The sequence below is a fragment of the Oncorhynchus keta genome, unplaced genomic scaffold (genome assembly GCF_023373465.1).
Source record: "Oncorhynchus keta strain PuntledgeMale-10-30-2019 unplaced genomic scaffold, Oket_V2 Un_contig_7858_pilon_pilon, whole genome shotgun sequence".
NCBI classification, from domain to species: Eukaryota; Metazoa; Chordata; class Actinopteri; order Salmoniformes; family Salmonidae; genus Oncorhynchus; species Oncorhynchus keta.
This window is the reverse complement of record NW_026289717.1, coordinates 7,046-29,752: the sequence shown is the minus strand read 5'-3', so window position 1 is coordinate 29,752 and position 22,707 is coordinate 7,046. Positions and strand designations below refer to the sequence as shown.

Here is a 22,707-nt window from a genome sequence, read left to right as displayed (position 1 = left end):
ATTTAACCAGGCACACAGACAGTAGACCACACAGGCAGTAGACCACACAGGCAGTAGACCACACAGACAGTAGACCACACAGACAGTGGACCACACAGACAGTAGACCACACAGACAGTAGACCACACAGACAGTGGACCACACAGACAGTGGACCACACAGGCAGTAGACCACACAGACAGTAGACCACACAGACAGTGGACCACACAGACAGTAGACCACACAGACAGTAGACCACACAGACAGTAGACCACACAGACAGTAGACCACACAGACAGTGGACCACACAGACAGTAGACCACACAGACAGTAGACCACACAGACAGTGGACCACACTGACAGCCAAGACCGTTGACCAGACAGCCAGGACAGTAGACCAGACAGCCAGGACAGTAGACCAGGCAGACAGCACACCAGGCAGACAGCACACCAGGCAGACAGCACACCAGGCAGACAGTACACCGGACAGACAGTACACCAGACAAATCAAATCAAATCAAATGTTATTTGTCACATACACATGGTTAGCAGATGTTAATGCGAGTGTAGCGAAATGCTTGTGCTTCTAGTTCCGACAATGCAGTAATAACCAACAAGTAATCGAACTAACAATTCCAAAACAAAAGGATATATGAATGAGTGATGGTACAGAGCAGCATACAGTAGATGGTATCGAGTACAGTATATACATATGAGATGAGTATGTAGACAAAGTGGCATAGTTAAAGTGGCTAGTGATACATGTATTACATAAGGATGCAGTCGATGATGTAGAGTACAGTATATACGTATGCATATGAGATGAATAATGTAGGGTAAGTAACATTATATAAGGTAGCATTGTTTAAAGTGGCTAGTGATATATTTACATCATTTCCCATCAATTCCCATTATTAAAGTGGCTGGAGTTGGGTCAGTGTCAATGACAGTGTGTTGGCAGCAGCACTCAATGTTAGTGGTGGCTGTTTAACAGTCTGATGGCCTTGAGATAGAAGCTGTTTTTCAGTCTCTCGGTCCCAGCTTTGATGCACCTGTACTGACCTCGCCTTCTGGATGATAGCGGGGTGAACAGGCAGTGGTTCGGTGGTTGATGTCCTTGATGATCTTTATGGCCTTCCTGTAACATCGGGTGGTGTAGGTGTCCTGGAGGGCAGGTAGTTTGCCCCGGTGATGCGTTGTGCAGACCTCACTACCCTCTGGAGAGCCTTACGGTTGAGGGCGGAGCAGTTGCCGTACCAGGCGGTGATACAGCCCGCCAGGATGCTCTCGATTGTGCATCTGTAGAAGTTTGTGAGTGCTTTTGGTGACAAGCCGAATTTCTTCAGCCTCCTGAGGTTGAAGAGCGCTGCTGCGCCTTCTTCACGACGCTGTCAGTGTGAGTGGACCAATTCAGTTTGTCTGTGATGTGTATGCCGAGGAACTTAAAACTTGCTACCCTCTCCACTACTGTTCCATCGATGTGGATAGGGGTGTACCCTCTGCTGTTTCCTGAAGTCACAATCATCTCCTTAGTTTTGTTGACGTTGAGTGTGAGTTATTTTCCTGACACCACACTCCGAGGGCCCTCACCTCCTCCCTGTAGGCCGTCTCGTCGTTGTTGGTAATCAAGCCTACCACTGTTGTGTCGTCCGCAAACTTGATGATTGAGTTGGAGGCGTGCGTGGCCACGCAGTCGTGGGTGAACAGGGAGTACAGGAGAGGGCTCAGAACGCACCCTTGTGGGGCCCCGTGTTGAGGATCAGCGGGGAGGAGATGTTGTTGCCTACCCTCACCACCTGGGGGCGGCCCGTCAGGAAGTCCAGTACCCAGTTGCACAGGGCGGGGTCGAGACCCAGGTCTCGAGCTTGATGACGAGCTTGAGGGTACTATGGTGTTGAATGCCGAGCTGTAGTCGATGAACAGCATTCTCACATAGGTATTCCTCTTGTCCAGGTGGGTTAGGGCAGTGTGCAGTGTGGTTGAGATTGCATCGTCTGTGGACCTATTTGGGCGGTAAGCAAATTGGAGTGGGTCTAGGGTGTCAGGTAGGGTGGAGGTGATATGGTCCTTGACTAGTCTCTCAAAGCACTTCATGATGACGGAAGTGAGTGCTACGGGGCGGTAGTCGTTTAGCTCAGTTACCTTAGCTTTCTTGGGAACAGGAACAATGGTGGCCCTCTTGAAGCATGTGGGAACAGCAGACTGGTATAGGGATTGATTGAATATGTCCGTAAACACACCGGCCAGCAGGTCTGCGCATGCTTTGAGGCGCGGCTGGGGATGCCGTCTGGGCCTGCAGCCTTGCGATGGTTAACACGTTTAAATGTCTTACTCACCTCGGCTGCAGTGAAGGAGAGACCACAGACCAGACATACAGAGATGCTCCAGCTAGATAAAGACCAAACAGACCAATTCATTATGAAGTAATTAGGGGACTGTAATATTGTCCCTAATTGCTACAGTGACAATTAACCACTGACAAGACAAGAGGAAGTAGTGAACCTGTTGACCACTGACAAGACTAGAGGAAGTAGTGAACCTGTTGACCACTGACAAGACAAGAGGGAAGTAGCTAACCTGTTGACCACTGACAAGACTAGAGGGAAGTAAGTAGCTAACCTGTTGACCACTGACAAGACTAGAGGGAAGTAAGTAGCTAACCTGTTGACCACTGACAAGACTAGAGGGAAGTAAGTAGCTAACCTGTTGACCACTGACAAGACAAGAGGGAAGTAAGTAGCTAACCTGTTGACCACTGACAAGACTAGAGGGAAGTAAGTAGCTAACCTGTTGACCACTGACAAGACAAGAGGGAAGTAGTGAACCTGTTGACCACTGACAAGACTAGAGGGAAGTAGTGAACCTGTTGACCACTGACAAGACTAGAGGAAGTAGTGAACCTGTTGACCACTGACAAGACTAGAGGAAGTAGTGAACCTGTTGACCACTGACAAGACTAGAGGGAAGTAGTGAACCTGTTGACCACTGACAAGACTAGAGGGAAGTAATGAACCTGTTGACCACTGACAAGACTAGAGGGAAGTAGTGAACCTGTTGACCACTGACAAGACTAGAGGGAAGTAGTGAACCTGTTGACCACTGACAAGACAAGAGGGAAGTAGTGAACCTGTTGACCACTGACAAGACTAGAGGGAAGTAAGTAGCTAACCTGTTGACCACTGACAAGACTAGAGGGAAGTAAGTAGTGAACCTGTTGACCACTGACAAGACAAGAGGGAAGTAGTGAACCTGTTGACCACTGACAAGACTAGAGGAAGTAAGTAGCTAACCTGTTGACCACTGACAAGACTAGAGGGAAGTAATGAACCTGTTGACCACTGACAAGACAAGAGGGAAGTAAGTAGCTAACCTGTTGACCACTGACAAGACTAGAGGGAAGTAGTGAACCTGTTGACCACTGACAAGACAAGAGGGAAGTAAGTAGCTAACCTGTTGACCACTGACAAGACAAGAGGGAAGTAAGTAGCTAACCTGTTGACCACTGACAAGACTAGAGGGAAGTAGTGAACCTGTTGACCACTGACAAGACAAGAGGGAAGTAAGTAGCTAACCTGTTGACCACTGACAAGACTAGAGGAAGTAAGTAGCTAACCTGTTGACCACTGACAAGACTAGAGGGAAGTAAGTAGCTAACCTGTTGACCACTGACAAGACAAGAGGAAGTAGTGAACCTGTTGACCACTGACAAGACTAGAGGGAAGTAAGTAGCTAACCTGTTGACCACTGACAAGACTAGAGGGAAGTAGTGAACCTGTTGACCACTGACAAGACTAGAGGGAAGTAAGTAGCTAACCTGTTGACCACTGACAAGACAAGAGGAAGTAAGTAGCTAACCTGTTGACCACTGACAAGACAAGAGGGAAGTAAGTAGCTAACCTGTTGACCACTGACAAGACTAGAGGGAAGTAGTGAACCTGTTGACCACTGACAAGACAAGAGGGAAGTAAGTAGCTAACCTGTTGACCACTGACAAGACTAGAGGGAAGTAGTGAACCTGTTGACCACTGACAAGACAAGAGGGAAGTAAGTAGCTAACCTGTTGACCACTGACAAGACTAGAGGGAAGTAATGAACCTGTTGACCACTGACAAGACAAGAGGAAGTAGTGAACCTGTTGACCACTGACAAGACAAGAGGGAAGTAAGTAGCTAACCTGTTGACCACTGACAAGACTAGAGGAAGTAATGAACCTGTTGACCACTGACAAGACAAGAGGGAAGTAGTGAACCTGTTGACCACTGACAAGACAAGAGGGAAGTAATGAACCTGTTGACCACTGACAAGACAAGAGGGAAGTAATGAACCTGTTGACCACTGACAAGACAAGAGGGAAGTAGTGAACCTGTTGACCACTGACAAGACTAGAGGAAGTAGTGAACCTGTTGACCACTGACAAGACAAGAGGGAAGTAAGTAGCTAACCTGTTGACCACTGACAAGACTAGAGGGAAGTAAGTAGCTAACCTGTTGACCACTGACAAGACTAGAGGAAGTAAGTAGCTAACCTGTTGACCACTGACAAGACTAGAGGGAAGTAGGTAGCTAACCTGTTGACCACTGACAAGACAAGAGGGAAGTAAGTAGCTAACCTGTTGACCACTGACAAGACAAGAGGGAAGTAAGTAGCTAACCTGTTGACCACTGACAAGACAAGAGGGAAGTAGTGAACCTGTTGACCACTGACAAGACTAGAGGGAAGTAGTGAACCTGTTGACCACTGACAAGACTAGAGGGAAGTAATGAACCTGTTGACCACTGACAAGACTAGAGGGAAGTAATGAACCTGTTGACCACTGACAAGACTAGAGGGAAGTAGTGAACCTGTTGACCACTGACAAGACTAGAGGGAAGTAATGAACCTGTTGACCACTGACAAGACTAGAGGGAAGTAATGAACCTGTTGACCACTGACAAGACTAGAGGGAAGTAATGAACCTGTTGACCACTGACAAGACAAGAGGGAAGTAGTGAACCTGTTGACCACTGACAAGACTAGAGGAAGTAAGTAGCTAACCTGTTGACCACTGACAAGACTAGAGGGAAGTAAGTAGTGAACCTGTTGACCACTGACAAGACAAGAGGGAAGTAATGAACCTGTTGACCACTGACAAGACTAGAGGGAAGTAAGTAGCTAACCTGTTGACCACTGACAAGACTAGAGGGAAGTAATGAACCTGTTGACCACTGACAAGACAAGAGGGAAGTAAGTAGCTAACCTGTTGACCACTGACAAGACTAGAGGGAAGTAATGAACCTGTTGACCACTGACAAGACAAGAGGGAAGTAAGTAGTGAACCTGTTGACCACTGACAAGACAAGAGGGAAGTAAGTAGCTAACCTGTTGACCACTGACAAGACTAGAGGGAAGTAGTGAACCTGTTGACCACTGACAAGACAAGAGGGAAGTAAGTAGCTAACCTGTTGACCACTGACAAGACTAGAGGGAAGTAAGTAGCTAACCTGTTGACCACTGACAAGACTAGAGGAAGTAAGTAGCTAACCTGTTGACCACTGACAAGACAAGAGGGAAGTAGTGAACCTGTTGACCACTGACAAGACTAGAGGAAGTAAGTAGCTAACCTGTTGACCACTGACAAGACTAGAGGAAGTAGTGAACCTGTTGACCACTGACAAGACTAGAGGGAAGTAAGTAGCTAACCTGTTGACCACTGACAAGACAAGAGGGAAGTAAGTAGCTAACCTGTTGACCACTGACAAGACAAGAGGGAAGTAAGTAGCTAACCTGTTGACCACTGACAAGACTAGAGGAAGTAGTGAACCTGTTGACCACTGACAAGACAAGAGGGAAGTAAGTAGCTAACCTGTTGACCACTGACAAGACTAGAGGGAAGTAGTGAACCTGTTGACCACTGACAAGACAAGAGGAAGTAAGTAGCTAACCTGTTGACCACTGACAAGACTAGAGGGAAGTAATGAACCTGTTGACCACTGACAAGACAAGAGGGAAGTAGTGAACCTGTTGACCACTGACAAGACAAGAGGGAAGTAAGTAGCTAACCTGTTGACCACTGACAAGACTAGAGGAAGTAATGAACCTGTTGACCACTGACAAGACAAGAGGGAAGTAGTGAACCTGTTGACCACTGACAAGACAAGAGGGAAGTAATGAACCTGTTGACCACTGACAAGACAAGAGGGAAGTAATGAACCTGTTGACCACTGACAAGACAAGAGGAAGTAGTGAACCTGTTGACCACTGACAAGACTAGAGGAAGTAGTGAACCTGTTGACCACTGACAAGACAAGAGGGAAGTAAGTAGCTAACCTGTTGACCACTGACAAGACAAGAGGGAAGTAGTGAACCTGTTGACCACTGACAAGACTAGAGGAAGTAATGAACCTGTTGACCACTGACAAGACAAGAGGGAAGTAGTGAACCTGTTGACCACTGACAAGACAAGAGGGAAGTAAGTAGTGAACCTGTTGACCACTGACAAGACTAGAGGAAGTAAGTAGCTAACCTGTTGACCACTGACAAGACAAGAGGGAAGTAAGTAGTGAACCTGTTGACCACTGACAAGACAAGAGGGAAGTAGTGAACCTGTTGACCACTGACAAGACAAGAGGGAAGTAGTGAACCTGTTGACCACTGACAAGACTAGAGGAAGTAGTGAACCTGTTGACCACTGACAAGACTAGAGGGAAGTAGTGAACCTGTTGACCACTGACAAGACAAGAGGGAAGTAGTGAACCTGTTGACCACTGACAAGACAAGAGGGAAGTAAGTAGCTAACCTGTTGACCACTGACAAGACTAGAGGGAAGTAATGAACCTGTTGACCACTGACAAGACTAGAGGGAAGTAAGTAGCTAACCTGTTGACCACTGACAAGACAAGAGGGAAGTAAGTAGTTAACCTGTTGACCACTGACAAGACAAGAGGGAAGTAGTGAACCTGTTGACCACTGACAAGACAAGAGGGAAGAAAGTAGTGAACCTGTTGACCACTGACAAGACTAGAGGGAAGTAGTGAACCTGTTGACCACTGACAAGACAAGAGGGAAGTAGTGAACCTGTTGACCACTGACAAGACTAGAGGGAAGTAAGTAGCTAACCTGTTGACCACTGACAAGACTAGAGGGAAGTAGTGAACCTGTTGACCACTGACAAGACTAGAGGGAAGTAGTGAACCTGTTGACCACTGACAAGACAAGAGGAAGTAAGTAGTGAACCTGTTGACCACTGACAAGACTAGAGGGAAGTAGCTAACCTGTTGACCACTGACAAGACAAGAGGGAAGTAGTGAACCTGTTGACCACTGACAAGACAAGAGGGAAGAAAGTAGTGAACCTGTTGACCACTGACAAGACAAGAGGGAAGTAGTGAACCTGTTGACCACTGACAAGACAAGAGGGAAGTAGTGAACCTGTTGACCACTGACAAGACAAGAGGAAGAAAGTAGTGAACCTGTTGACCACTGACAAGACAAGAGGGAAGTAGTGAACCTGTTGACCACTGACAAGACAAGAGGGAAGTAGTGAACCTGTTGACCACTGACAAGACTAGAGGGAAGTAAGTAGTGAACCTGTTGACCACTGACAAGACTAGAGGGAAGTAAGTAGTGAACCTGTTGACCACTGACAAGACAAGAGGGAAGTAGTGAACCTGTTGACCACTGACAAGACTAGAGGGAAGTAAGTAGTGAACCTGTTGACCACTGACAAGACTAGAGGGAAGTAAGTAGTGAACCTGTTGACCACTGACAAGACAAGAGGGAAGTAATGAACCTGTTGACCACTGACAAGACTAGAGGGAAGTAAGTAGTGAACCTGTTGACCACTGACAAGACAAGAGGGAAGTAAGTAGCTAACCTGTTGACCACTGACAAGACTAGAGGGAAGTAGCTAACCTGTTGACCACTGACAAGACTAGAGGGAAGTAGCTAACCTGTTGACCACTGACAAGACAAGAGGGAAGTAGTGAACCTGTTGACCACTGACAAGACTAGAGGGAAGTAATGAACCTGTTGACCACTGACAAGACTAGAGGGAAGTAAGTAGTGAACCTGTTGACCACTGACAAGACAAGAGGGAAGTAAGTAGCTAACCTGTTGACCACTGACAAGACTAGAGGGAAGTAGCTAACCTGTTGACCACTGACAAGACAAGAGGGAAGTAGCTAACCTGTTGACCACTGACAAGACTAGAGGGAAGTAAGTAGTGAACCTGTTGACCACTGACAAGACAAGAGGGAAGTAAGTAATGAACCTGTTGACCACTGACAAGACTAGAGGGAAGTAATGAACCTGTTGACCACTGACAAGACTAGAGGGAAGTAATGAACCTGTTGACCACTGACAAGACAAGAGGGAAGTAAGTAGTGAACCTGTTGACCACTGACAAGACTAGAGGGAAGTAAGTAGTGAACCTGTTGACCACTGACAAGACAAGAGGGAAGTAAGTAGCTAACCTGTTGACCACTGACAAGACAAGAGGGAAGTAGCTAACCTGTTGACCACTGACAAGACTAGAGGGAAGTAATGAACCTGTTGACCACTGACAAGACAAGAGGGAAGTAAGTAGCTAACCTGTTGACCACTGACAAGACTAGAGGGAAGTAAGTAGCTAACCTGTTGACCACTGACAAGACAAGAGGGAAGTAAGTAGCTAACCTGTTGACCACTGACAAGACTAGAGGGAAGTAATGAACCTGTTGACCACTGACAAGACAAGAGGGAAGTAAGTAGCTAACCTGTTGACCACTGACAAGACTAGAGGGAAGTAAGTAGCTAACCTGTTGACCACTGACAAGACAAGAGGGAAGTAAGTAGTGAACCTGTTGACCACTGACAAGACAAGAGGGAAGTAAGTAGCTAACCTGTTGACCACTGACAAGACAAGAGGGAAGTAAGTAGTGAACCTGTTGACCACTGACAAGACTAGAGGGAAGTAAGTAGTGAACCTGTTGACCACTGACAAGACAAGAGGGAAGTAAGTAGCTAACCTGTTGACCACTGACAAGACTAGAGGGAAGTAAGTAGCTAACCTGTTGACCACTGACAAGACTAGAGGGAAGTAAGTAGTGAACCTGTTGACCACTGACAAGACTAGAGGGAAGTAAGTAGTGAACCTGTTGACCACTGACAAGACAAGAGGGAAGTAGTGAACCTGTTGACCACTGACAAGACAAGAGGAAGTAAGTAGTGAACCTGTTGACCACTGACAAGACAAGAGGGAAGTAGTGAACCTGTTGACCACTGACAAGACTAGAGGGAAGTAAGTAGCTAACCTGTTGACCACTGACAAGACAAGAGGGAAGTAAGTAGCTAACCTGTTGACCACTGACAAGACAAGAGGGAAGTAGTGAACCTGTTGACCACTGACAAGACAAGAGGAAGTAAGTAGTGAACCTGTTGACCACTGACAAGACTAGAGGGAAGTAAGTAGTGAACCTGTTGACCACTGACAAGACAAGAGGGAAGTAAGTAGCTAACCTGTTGACCACTGACAAGACTAGAGGGAAGTAAGTAGCTAACCTGTTGACCACTGACAAGACAAGAGGGAAGTAAGTAGTGAACCTGTTGACCACTGACAAGACAAGAGGGAAGTAAGTAGCTAACCTGTTGACCACTGACAAGACTAGAGGGAAGTAAGTAGCTAACCTGTTGACCACTGACAAGACAAGAGGGAAGTAAGTAGTGAACCTGTTGACCACTGACAAGACTAGAGGGAAGTAAGTAGTGAACCTGTTGACCACTGACAAGACAAGAGGGAAGTAAGTAGCTAACCTGTTGACCACTGACAAGACTAGAGGGAAGTAAGTAGCTAACCTGTTGACCACTGACAAGACTAGAGGGAAGTAAGTAGTGAACCTGTTGACCACTGACAAGACTAGAGGGAAGTAAGTAGCTAACCTGTTAACCACTGACAAGACTAGAGGGAAGTAAGTAGCTAACCCGTTAACCACTGACAAGACTAGAGGGAAGTAAGTAGCTAACCTGTTGACCACTGACAAGACTAGAGGGAAGTAAGTAGTGAACCTGTTGACCACTGACAAGACAAGAGGGAAGTAAGTAGTTAACCTGTTGACCACTGACAAGACTAGAGGGAAGTAAGTAGTGAACCTGTTGACCACTGACAAGACTAGAGGGAAGTAAGTAGTGAACCTGTTGACCACTGACAAGACTAGAGGGAAGTAGCTAACCTGTTGACCACTGACAAGACAAGAGGGAAGTAGTGAACCTGTTGACCACTGACAAGACTAGAGGGAAGTAAGTAGCTAACCTGTTGACCACTGACAAGACAAGAGGGAAGTAGTGAACCTGTTGACCACTGACAAGACAAGAGGGAAGTAAGTAGCTAACCTGTTGACCACTGACAAGACTAGAGGGAAGTAAGTAGTGAACCTGTTGACCACTGACAAGACAAGAGGGAAGTAGTGAACCTGTTGACCACTGACAAGACTAGAGGGAAGTAGCTAACCTGTTGACCACTGACAAGACAAGAGGGAAGTAAGTAGTGAACCTGTTGACTACTGACAAGACAAGAGGAAGTAGCTAACCTGTTGACCACTGACAAGACTAGAGGGAAGTAAGTAGTGAACCTGTTGACCACTGACAAGACTAGAGGGAAGTAAGTAGTGAACCTGTTGACCACTGACAAGACTAGAGGGAAGTAAGTAGTGAACCTGTTGACCACTGACAAGACAAGAGGGAAGTAATGAACCTGTTGACCACTGACAAGACAAGAGGGAAGTAAGTAGTGAACCTGTTGACCACTGACAAGACTAGAGGGAAGTAAGTAGTGAACCTGTTGACCACTGACAAGACTAGAGGGAAGTAAGTAGCTAACCTGTTGACCACTGACAAGACTAGAGGGAAGTAAGTAGCTAACCTGTTGACCACTGACAAGACTAGAGGGAAGTAAGTAGTGAACCTGTTGACCACTGACAAGACTAGAGGAAGTAGCTAACCTGTTGACCACTGACAAGACAAGAGGGAAGTAAGTAGCTAACCTGTTGACCACTGACAAGACAAGAGGGAAGTAGTGAACCTGTTGACCACTGACAAGACAAGAGGAAGTAAGTAGCTAACCTGTTGACCACTGACAAGACAAGAGGGAAGTAAGTAGCTAACCTGTTGACCACTGACAAGACAAGAGGGAAGTAAGTAATGAACCTGTTGACCACTGACAAGACTAGAGGGAAGTAAGTAGCTAACCTGTTGACCACTGACAAGACTAGAGGGAAGTAAGTAGCTAACCTGTTGACCACTGACAAGACTAGAGGGAAGTAAGTAGCTAACCTGTTGACCACTGACAAGACTAGAGGGAAGTAAGTAGCTAACCTGTTGACCACTGACAAGACTAGAGGGAAGTAAGTAGCTAACCTAACACTCAGACAGGTTCAGATCTGGTCAGGCAACATTTCTCCTGAAGAAGACAATAGGTCCCATTGTTTGAGTTTCACATCTTCCACTACGGACGTAGTAGGTCTGATTTACAGGCTGTGTTCTCCACCGGGCGGTCGGTCGGGCTACTCTACTCTGAATTTACAAATGATACTATAATATGATGTGAAAGTAGCAAGAAAGATCTCCTTAGCCAGGCATGTTGTTTGTTTTGGATATTATGGAAAAGCAGGGAACATGCCAAGATTGCTGCTTCAACTGGATACTCAAAGCTTTTAAACCAAACTTGTATGTATTCTTATATTATTGTAATGCCGGTGAAGGATTATTCAGCTTATTTTCTAGTGCACTACTTTTGACCAGAACCCTATGGGCCCTGGTCAAAACAAAGTGCACTACATAGGAATAGGGTTTTATAGGGCTCTGGTCTAAAGTAGTGCACTATATAGGGAATAGGGTTCCATAGGGCTCTAGTCTAAATTAGTGCACTATATAGGAATAGAGTTCCATAGGGCTCTGGTCTAAAGTAGTGCACTATATAGGGAATAGAGTTCCATAGGGTTCTGGTCTAAAGTAGTGCACTATATAGGGTTCCATAGGGCTCTGGTCTAAAGTAGTGCACTATATAGGGAATAGGGTCCCATAGGGCTCTGGTCTAAAGTAGTGCACTATATAGGGGATAGTGTTCCATAGGGCTCTGGTCTAAAGCAGTGCACTATATAGGGAATAGAGTTCCATAGGGCTCTGGTCTAAAGTAGTGCACTATAGGGAATAGGGTTCCATAGGGCTCTGGTCTAAAGTAGTGCACTATATAGGGAATAGAGTTCCATAGGGTTCTGGTCTAAAGTAGTGCACTATATAGGGTTCCATAGGGCTCTGGTCTAAAGTAGTGCACTATATAGGGAATAGTGTTCCATAGGGCTCTGGTCTAAAGTAGTGCACTATATAGGGAATAGAGTTCGATAGGGCTCTGGTCTAAAGTAGTGCACTATATAAGGAATAGAGTTCCATAGGGTTCTGGTCTAAAGTAGTGCACTATATAGGGATAGTGTTCCATAGGGCTCTGGTCTAAAGTAGTGCACTATATAGGGAATAGAGTTCCATAGGGCTCTGGTCTAAAGTAGTGCACTATATAAGGAATAGAGTTCCATAGGGTTCTGGTCTAAAGTAGTGTACTATATAGGGTTCCATAGGGCTCTGGTCTAAAGTAGTGCACTATATAGGGAATAGGGTCCCATAGGGCTCTGGTCTAAAGTAGTGCACTATATAGGGGATAGTGTTCCATAGAGCTCTGGTCAAAAGTAGTGCACTATATAGGGAATAGGGTGCCATTTGGGATGACGTCGTATGCTCATAAGCAGGCTGTTACAGTGGTAGTATAAATCCGCTTGGCTTTAAAGCACCGTGGATATGACATCACATCAAATTAAACCGCATGGTGGGAATGATGTGATCTGTATTAGATTTTAGAATCAGATTTAACTCTTGTAATCTTTGTCAGGCTGTAATTAAGTAAATGGATACAGTCCAAATCAAATTGTATTGGTAGCGTATACATATTAGTAGATGTGGGTGTAGCTAAATGCTTGTGTTTCTAGCTCCAACAGTAGTATCTAGCTAAATGCATGTGTTTCTAGCTCCAACAGTAGTATCTAGCTAAATGCTTGTGTTTCCAGCTCCAACAGTAGTATCTAGCTAAATGCTTGTGTTTCTAGCTCCAACAGTGCAGTAGTATCTAGCTAAATGCATGTGTTTCTAGCTCCAACAGTAGTATCTAGCTAAATGCTTGTGTTTCTAGCTCCAACAGTAGTATCTAGCTAAATGCTTGTGTTTCCAGCTCCAACAGTACAGTAATATCTAACTAAATGCTTGTGTTCCTAGCTCCAACAGTACAGTAATATCTAACTAAATGCTTGTGGTCCTAGCTCCAACAGTGCAGTAATATCTAACTAAATGCTTGTGTTCCTAGCTCCAACAGTACAGTAGTATCTAACTAAATGCTTGTGTTTCTAGCTCCAACAGTGCAGTAATATCTAACTAAATGCTTGTGTTTCTAGCTCCAACAGTACAGTAGTATCTAACTAAATGCTTGTGTTTCTAGCTCCAACAGTAGTATCTAACTAAATGCTTGTGTTTCTAGCTCCAACAGTACAGTAGTATCTAACTAAATGCTTGTGTTTCTAGCTCCAACAGTAGTATCTAACTAAATGCTTGTGTTTCTAGCTCCAACAGTAGTATCTAGCTAAATGCTTGTGTTTCTAGCTCCAACAGTGTAGTAATATCTAACTAAATGCTGGTGTTTCTAAATCTAAAAGTAAAAGAATGGAATTAAGAAATATATAAATATTAGGAACGATCAATGTTCGGAGTGTCATTGACTAAAATACAGTAGAATAGAATACAGTACATACATACTGTATGAGATGAGTAAAGCAGTATGTAAACATTATTAAAGTGGCCAGTGATTCCATGTCTACGTATATGGAGGCAAAAGCCTCTAAAAACAATAAGCATTGTTAACTGGAAGTCTTGGGACACCAATGAAATGTTGTAATTTTAGAGGCTATACAGAACGTTTGCCTTCCATTGAGCCAAACAGGGGTCCCCTTAAATGGACAGAAATATCGTCAAATAAATGTCCTCATTGGAAATAAAGGGCCACACCCCTAAAAATCCTGTTTTTACGTCAGTATTCTGTTCTCTGAGTAATGTTGTGACTTTGGATGTATTTAAACCCCCTGAACCAAAAGACACGAAGCCTCACAGTCACAACCAGCTAAATCTCTCTCTCTGATCTAAACTCGTAATCCCACTGACTGTGGGGAAGAACTGGGAGTGTCCTCACTAAGTTGAGTACAAAACGCAAAGATACCTCGTGATTTCGTGTTTAGACAGGATCGTTGTTAAAATGTGTGCGGTTCCATTACTTACGTTTGAGTCATGACCCTGATAGCGTCACTCTGGCGTTGTATCAGTGTGTGGAATGTGTGAAGCAGAGCTTGAAGCTAATCTCTGTCTCTGTCTGTCAGTGGACTAAACAGGTCGGCCAGATGGTTCAACTATTTATCAATTTCCACTGATCGATATCTGAGCTCAGATCTTGTTGCCACGTGTTCTAACCCAGCAGCACAATGGGTGGCTCTGTGATGAAGAGAGGCCGTTCCAGCTAGGGGCCTGTCAACACCTTGTCCAACACCTTGTTCAACACCCTGTCTGTCAACACCCTGTCTGTCAACACCTTGTTCAACACCCTGTCTGTCAACACCTTGTTCAACACCCTGTCTGTCAACACCCTGTCTGTCAACACCTTGTTCAACACCCTGTCTGTCAACACCTTGTTCAACACCCTGTCTGTCAACACCCTGTCTGTCAACACCTTGTTCAACACCCTGTCTGTCAACACCCTGTCTGTCAACACCTTGTTCAACACCCTGTCTGTCAACACCCTGTCTGTCAACACCTTGTTCAACACCCTGTCTGTCAACACCCTGTCTGTCAACACCCTGTCTGTCAACACCCTGTCTGTCAACACCTTGTTCAACACCCTGTCTGTCAACACCTTGTTCAACACCCTGTCTGTCAACACCCTGTCTGTCAACACCTTGTTCAACACCCTGTCTGTCAACACCCTGTCTGTCAACACCTTGTTCAACACCCTGTCTGTCAACACCTTGTTCAACACCCTGTCTGTCAACACCCTGTCTGTCAACACCCTGTCTGTCAACACCTTGTTCAACACCCTGTCTGTCAACACCCTGTCTGTCAACACCTTGTTCAACACCCTGTCTGTCAACACCCTGTCTGTCAACACCCTGTCTGTCAACACCCTGTCTGTCAACACCTTGTTCAACACCCTGTCTGTCAACACCCTGTCTGTCAACACCGTGTTCAACACCCTGTCTGTCAACACCTTGTTCAACACCCTGTCTGTCAACACCCTGTCTGTCAACACCTTGTTCAACACCCTGTCTGTCAACACCCTGTCTGTCAACACCCTGTCTGTCAACACCCTGTCTGTCAACACCTTGTTCAACACCCTGTCTGTCAACACCCTATCTGTCAACACCTTGTTCAACACCCTGTCTGTCAACACCCTGTCTGTCAACACCCTGTCTGTCAACACCCTGTCTGTCAACACCTTGTTCAACACCTTGTTCAACACCCTGTCTGTCAACACCCTGTCTGTCAACACCCTGTCTGTCAACACCTTGTTCAACACCCTGTCTGTCAACACCCTGTCTGTCAACACCCTGTCTGTCAACACCTTGTTCAACACCCTGTCTGTCAACACCCTGTCTGTCAACACCCTGTCTGTCAACACCTTGTTCAACACCCTGTCTGTCAACACCCTGTCTGTCAACACCCTGTCTGTCAACACCCTGTCTGTCAACACATTTAACATTTACATTTAAGTCATTTAGCAGACGCTCTTATCCAGAGCGACTTACAAATTGGTGCATTCACCTTATGACATCCAGTAGAACAGTCACTTTACAATAGTGCATCTAAATCTTAAAGGGGGGTGAGAAGGATTACTTATCCTATCCTAGGTATTCCTTAAAGAGGTGGGGTTTCAGGTGTCTCCGGAAGGTGGTGTTTGACTCCGCTGTCCTGGCGTGGCATCGTGAGGAGTTTGTTCCACCATTGGGGGCCAGAGCAGCGAACAGTTTTGACTGGGCTGAGCGGGAACTGTACTTCCTCAGTGGTAGGGAGGCGAGCAGGCCAGAGGTGGTCCTTCTGTAGCTCAGTTGGTAGAGCATGGCGCTTGTAACGCCAGGGTAGTGGGTTCGATTCCGGGACCACCCATACGTAGAATGTATGCACACATGACTGTAAGTCGCTTTGGATAAAAGCGTCTGCTAAATGGCATATATTATATATTATATATTATGAACGCAGTGCCCTTGTTTGGGTGTAGGGCCTGATCAGAGCCTGGAGGTACTGAGGTGCCGTTCCCCTCACAGCTCCGTAGGCAAGCACCATGGTCTTGTAGCGGATGCGAGCTTCAACTGGAAGCCAGTGGAGAGAGCGGAGGAGCGGGGTGACGTGAGAGAACTTGGGAAGGTTGACCACCAGACGGGCTGCAGCGTTCTGGATGAGTTGTAGGGTTTAATGGCACAGGCAGGGAGCCCAGCCAACAGCGAGTTGCAGTAATCCAGACGGGAGATGACAAGTGCCTGGATTAGGACCTGCGCCGCTTCCTGTGTGAGGCAGGGTCGAACTCTGCGGATGTTGTAGAGCATGAACCTACAGGAACGGGCCACCGCCTTGATGTTAGTTGAGAACGACAGGGTGTTGTCCAGGATCACGCCAAGGTTCTTAGCGCTCTGGGAGGAGGACACAATGGAGTTGTCAACCGTGATGGCGAGATCATGGAACGGGCAGTCCTTCCCCGGGAGGAAGAGCAGCTCCGTCTTGCCGAGGTTCAGCTTGAGGTGGTGATCCGTCATCCACACTGATATGTCTGCCAGACATGCAGAGATGCGATTCGCCACCTGGTCATCAGAAGGGGGAAAGGAGAAGATTAATTGTGTGTCGTCTGCATAGCAATGATAGGAGAGACCATGTGAGGTTATGACAGAGCCAAGTGACTTGGTGTATAGCGAGAATAGGAGAGGGCCTAGAACAGAGCCCTGGGGGACACCAGTGGTGAGAGCGCGTGGTGAGGAGACAGATTCTCGCCACGCCACCTGGTAGGAGCGACCTGTCAGGTAGGACGCAATCCAAGCGTGGGCCGCGCCGGAGATGCCCAACTCGGAGAGGGTGGAGAGGAGGATCTGATGGTTCACAGTATCGAAGGCAGCCGATAGGTCTAGAAGGATGAGAGCAGAGGAGAGAGAGTTAGCTTTAGCGGTGCGGAGCGCCTCCGTGATACAGAGAAGAGCAGTCTCAGTTGAATGACTAGTCTTGAAACCTGACTGATTTGGATCGAGAAGGTCATTCAGAGAGAGATAGCGGGAGAGCTGGCCAAGGACGGCACGTTCAAGAGTTTTGGAGAGAAAAGAAAGAAGGGATACTGGTCTGTAGTTGTTGACATCGGAGGGATCGAGTGTAGGTTTTTTCAGAAGGGGTGCAACTCTCGCTCTCTTGAAGACGGAAGGGACGTAGCCAGCACCCAACACCCTGTCTGTCAACACCCTGTCTGTCAACACCCTGTCTGTCAACACCTTGTTCAACACCCTGTCTGTCAACACCCTGTCTGTCAACACCCTGTCAGTCAACACCTTGTTCAACACCTTGTTCAACACCCTGTCTGTCAACACCTTGTTCAACACCCTGTCTGTCAACACCCTGTCTGTCAACACCCTGTCTGTCAACACCTTGTTCAACACCCTGTCTGTCAACACCCTGTCTATCAACACCCTGTCTGTCAACACCCTGTCTGTCAACACCTTGTTCAACACCCTGTCTGTCAACACCTTGTTCAACACCCTGTCTGTCAACACCCTGTCTGTCAACACCCTGTCTGTCAACACCCTGTCTGTCAACTCCTTGTTCAACTCCTTGTTCAACTCCTTGTTCAACTCCTTATTCAACACTCAATCATGATCTTTGTCATTTAAAGTTTTAAGCAAATGTAGCCGATGTGAAATGGCTAGCTAGTTAGCTGTGGTGCGCGCTAGTGGTGTTTCAATCGGTGACGCCATGGCGAGGGGACGGACGTAAAGTCTATACTGTTACACAAAAAAACACTACAATTGGGGATAAGATCATCAACTAAATAACTATAATGTCAAACGTTAACGTGATGTCTAATCCGTGTCTTTCTCTTCTCTGCTTCTCACAGAAAAAGATGTCCTGATGCGGCACTCCAAACAGTAAACGTTACCCTGCTGTATCCCTCATCTCAACCTGCTCCTCCTCCTCCTCCTCCTGTACTTCCTGCTCCTCCAGAACAGACTATTGGTACCGTTGGTTCCTTCCTTGGGTCCCCAACCCTCACTCGGCCGGTTGACAAATCTCTGCTTTCCCCCTCTTCTCCGCTCCCCCGGTCCTCGTCCCTGAACCTCCTCTCACCCCCCCGGTCCTCGTCCCTGAACCTCCTCTCCCCCCTCGCCCCAGTCTTCGCCCCACTTCCCCACGTCCCCGGCAACATGTCCATCGCCCTGAAGCAGGTCTTCAACAAGGACAAGACCTTCCGGCCCAAGCGTAAGTTTGAGCCGGGGACGCAGCGTTTCGAGCTGCATAAAAAGGCCCAGGCGTCGCTGAGCTCCGGGGTTGACCTACGGGCGGCGGTAGCTCTGCCCCACGGGGAGGATCTGAACGACTGGGTGGCCATGCACGTAGTTGACTTCTTCAACAGGATAAACCTCATCTACGGGACGGTGTGTGAGTTCTGCACGGAGAAGAGTTGTCCGGTCATGTCCGGAGGTCCTCGGTATGAGTACCGATGGCAGGACGATCACAAGTACAAGAAACCAACGGCTCTACCGGCTCCCAAGTACATGAACTTGCTGATGGACTGGATCGAGGTTCAGATCAACAATGAGGATATCTTCCCCACCAGCATGGGTGAGTACTCTGGGTCTGCTGTAACTATATGCACAGTGGGGCAAAAAAGTATTTAGTCAGCCACCAATTGTGCAAGTTCTCCCACTTAAAAATACGAGAGGCCTGTAATACTTATTTTCCACCATAATTTGCAAATAAATTCATAAAGAATCCTACAATGTGATTTTCTGGATTTTTCCCCCTCATTTTGTCTGTCATAGTTGAAGTGTACCTATGATGAAAATTACAGGCCTCTCTCATCTTTTTAAGTGGGAGAACTTGCACAATTGGTGACTGACTAAATACTTTTTTGCCCCACTGTACATCAGCCACACTCAACAGACCCAGACTTTTTTTTAGGAACTAGAAGCAGTGCTAGTGGGTAATATCACTCAGCAAACAAGGCCAGTAAAAACAAATCCATTATAATAACCAATGTAGTGATATTTGTGTTGTTTGCTTTATAACCCATTGGTTCATACGCGACTGTGATATACAATAAGACCCGTGATATACAACCAAAAGACAACAGCCACACAGCGGCAGAATAAATTCAACCACACCTTCTGTTTCATCACAAAACCGAAGAACAACAATCTGTCCGATGAAGTCCACAAAGCAAATAACGAATGTATTGTACCGGCAGGGTAGCCTAGTGGTTGGAGTGTAGAGGTGGCAGGGTAGCCTAGTGGTTAGAGTGTAGAGGTGACAGGGTAGCCTAGTGGTTAGAGTGTAGAGGTGACAGGGTAGCCTAGTGGTTAGAGTGTAGAGGTGACAGGGTAGCCTAGTGGTTAGAGTGTAGAGGTGGCAGGGTAGCCTAGTGGTTAGAGTGTAGAGGTGACAGGGTAGCCTAGTGGTTAGAGTGTAGAGGTGACAGGGTAGCCTAGTGGTTAGAGTGTAGAGGTGACAGGGTAGCCTAGTGGTTAGAGTGTAGAGGTGACAGGGTAGCCTAGTGGTTAGAGTGTAGAGGTGGCAGGGTAGCCTAGTGGTTAGAGTGTAGAGGTGACAGGGTAGCCTAGTGGTTAGAGTGTAGAGGTGGCAGGGTAGCCTAGTGGTTAGAGTGTAGAGGTGACAGGGTAGCCTAGTGGTTAGAGTGTAGAGATGACAGGGTAGCCTAGTGGTTAGAGTGTAGAGGTGGCAGGGTAGCCTAGTGGTTAGAGTGTAGAGGTGACAGGGTAGCCTAGTGGTTAGAGTGTAGAGGTGGCAGGGTAGCCTAGTGGTTAGAGTGTAGAGGTGACAGGGTAGCCTAGTGGTTAGAGTGTAGAGATGACAGGGTAGCCTAGTGGTTAGAGTGTAGAGATGACAGGGTAGCCTAGTGGTTAGAGTGTAGAGGTGGCAGGGTAGCCTAGTGGTTAGAGTGTAGAGGAGGCAGGGTAGCCTAGTGGTTAGAGTGTAGAGGCTGCAGGGTAGCCTAGTGGTTAGAGTGTAGAGGCGGCAGGTAGCCTAGTGGTTAGAGCGTGGAGGCGGCAGGTAGCCTAGTGGTTAGAGCGTAGAGGCTGCAGGGTAGCCTAGTGGTTAGAGTGTAGAGGTGGCAGGGTAGCCTAGTGGTTAGAGTGTAGAGGCTGCAGGGTAGCCTAGTGGTTAGAGCGTGGAGGCGGCAGGTAGTCTAGTGGTTAGAGCGCAGAGGCGGCAGGTAGTCTAGTGGTTAGAGCGCAGAGGCGGCAGGTAGCCTAGTGGTTAGAGCGCAGAGGCTGCAGGTAGCCTAGTGGTTAGAGCGTAGAGGTGGCAGGTAGTCTAGTGGTTAGAGTGTAGAGGTGACAGGGTAGCCTAGTGGTTAGAGTGTAGAGGTGACAGGGTAGCCTAGTGGTTAGAGCGTAGAGGTGGCAGGCAGCCTAGTGGTTAGAGCGTAGAGGCGGCAGGGTAGCCTAGTGGTTAGAGCGTAGAGGCGGCAGGTAGCCTAGTGGTTAGAGCGTAGAGGCGGCAGGTAGCCTAGTGGTTAGAGCGTAGAGGCGGCAGGTAGCCTAGTGGTTAGAGCGTAGAGGCGGCAGGTAGCCTAGTGGTTAGAGCGTAGAGGCGGCAGGTAGCCTAGTGGTTAGAGCGTAGAGGCGGCAGGTAGCAATCAATCAAACACTACAGCCATCAACATCAGCAGCAACAGCATCAGATACATGGTCTACACATACTGAGACAGAGAGGTGCTAATTCACTGTCCAGACAGCATCAGATACATGGTCTACACATACTGAGACAGCATCAGATACATGGTCTACACATACTGAGATAGCATCAGAGACATGGTCTACACATACTGAGACAGAGAGGTGCTGTTTCACTGTCCAGACAGCATCAGATACATGGTCTACACATACTGAGACAGCATCAGATACATGGTCTACACATACTGAGACAGCATCAGATACATGGTCTACACATACTGAGACAGCATCAGATACATGGTCTACACATACTGAGACAGCATCAGATACATGGTCTACACATACTGAGACAGCATCAGATACATGGTCTACACACACTGAGACAAAGAGATGCTGTTTCACTGTCCAGACAGCATCAGATACATGGTCTACACATACTGAGACAGCATCAGATACATGGTCTACACATACTGAGACAGAGAGGTGCTGTTTCACTGTCCAGACAGCATCAGATACATGGTCTACACACACTGAGACAGCATCAGATACATGGTCTACACATACTGAGACAGCATCAGATACATGGTCTACACATACTGAGACAGCATCAGATACATGGTCTACACATACTGAGACAGCATCAGATACATGGTCTATACATACTGAGACAGCATCAGATACATGGTCTACACATACTGAGACAGCATCAGATACATGGTCTACACATACTGAGACAGCATCAGATACATGGTCTATACATACTGAGACAGCATCAGATACATGGTCTACACACACTGAGACAGCATCAGATACATGGTCTACACATACTGAGACAGCATCAGATACATGGTCTACACATACTGAGACAGCATCAGAGACATGGTCTACACATACTGAGACAGCATCAGATACATGGTCTACACATACTGAGACAGCATCAGAGACATGGTATACACATACTGAGACAGCATCAGATACATGATCTACACATACTGAGACAGCATCAGATACATGATCTACACATACTAAGACAGCATCAGATTCATGGTCTACACATACTGAGACAGCATCAGATACATGGTCTACACACACTGAGACAGCATCAGATACATGGTCTATACATACTGAGACAGCATCAGATACATGGTCTACACATACTGAGACAGCATCAGATACATGGTCTACACATACTGAGACAGCATCAGATACATGGTCTACACATACTGAGACAGCATCAGATACATGGTCTACACATACTGAGAGCATCAGATTCATGGTCTACACATACTGAGACAGCATCAGATACATGGTCTACACACACTGAGACAGCATCAGATACATGGTCTACACATACTGAGAGCATCAGATTCATGGTCTACACATACTGAGAGCATCAGATACATGGTCTACACATACTGAGACAGCATCAGATACATGGTCTACATACTGAGACAGCATTAGATACATGGTCTGCACATACTGAGACAGCATCAGATACATGGTCTACACATACTGAGACAGCATCAGATACATGGTCTACACATACTGAGACAGCATCAGATACATGGTCTACACATACTGAGACAGCATCAGATACATGGTCTACACATACTGAGACAGCATTAGATACATGGTCTACACATACTGAGACAGCATCAGATTCATGGTCTACACATAGTCTGTCTGTCAGTCTGGTAACAGGCGATGGGTGTCAGTCTGGTAACAGCTGATGGGTGTCAGTCTGGTAACAGCTG

The 22,707-nt window shown here is 46.7% G+C and overlaps 1 protein-coding gene across 12 annotated transcripts; it reads left to right on the top strand.

The window, feature by feature from the left end:
- The first annotated feature begins 11,455 nt into the window (after positions 1-11,455).
- On the top strand, positions 11,456-20,148 carry LOC127926590 (uncharacterized). 12 transcript variants are annotated; one of them, XR_008124496.1, is made up of 3 exons: positions 11,456-11,654; positions 18,154-19,628; positions 19,992-20,148. XR_008124496.1 is itself a non-coding variant. In XM_052512023.1 (2 exons), exons 1-2 carry the CDS (start codon positions 11,566-11,568, stop codon positions 18,932-18,934), a joined length of 870 nt encoding a protein of 289 aa, XP_052367983.1. In that variant the 5' UTR covers positions 11,456-11,565; the 3' UTR covers positions 18,935-20,148. The 12 variants fall into 12 exon arrangements, 1 of the variants encoding a protein (XP_052367983.1); XR_008124494.1 differs by having other exon boundaries at positions 18,154-19,661; positions 19,860-20,148; XR_008124492.1 differs by having other exon boundaries at positions 18,154-19,727; positions 19,827-20,148.
- Positions 20,149-22,707: the final 2,559 nt, after the last annotated feature.

Excerpts from the sequence above, each read along its gene's own strand:
- LOC127926590 (XM_052512023.1), top strand. The coding sequence starts at position 11,566 with ATGTTGTTTGTTTTGGATATTATGGAAAAGCAGGGAACATGCCAAGAT. Across the intron at positions 11,655-18,153 it reads AAAGCTTTTAAACCAAACTT|AAAAAGATGTCCTGATGCGG; the intron begins GTATGTATTCTT and ends TGCTTCTCACAG.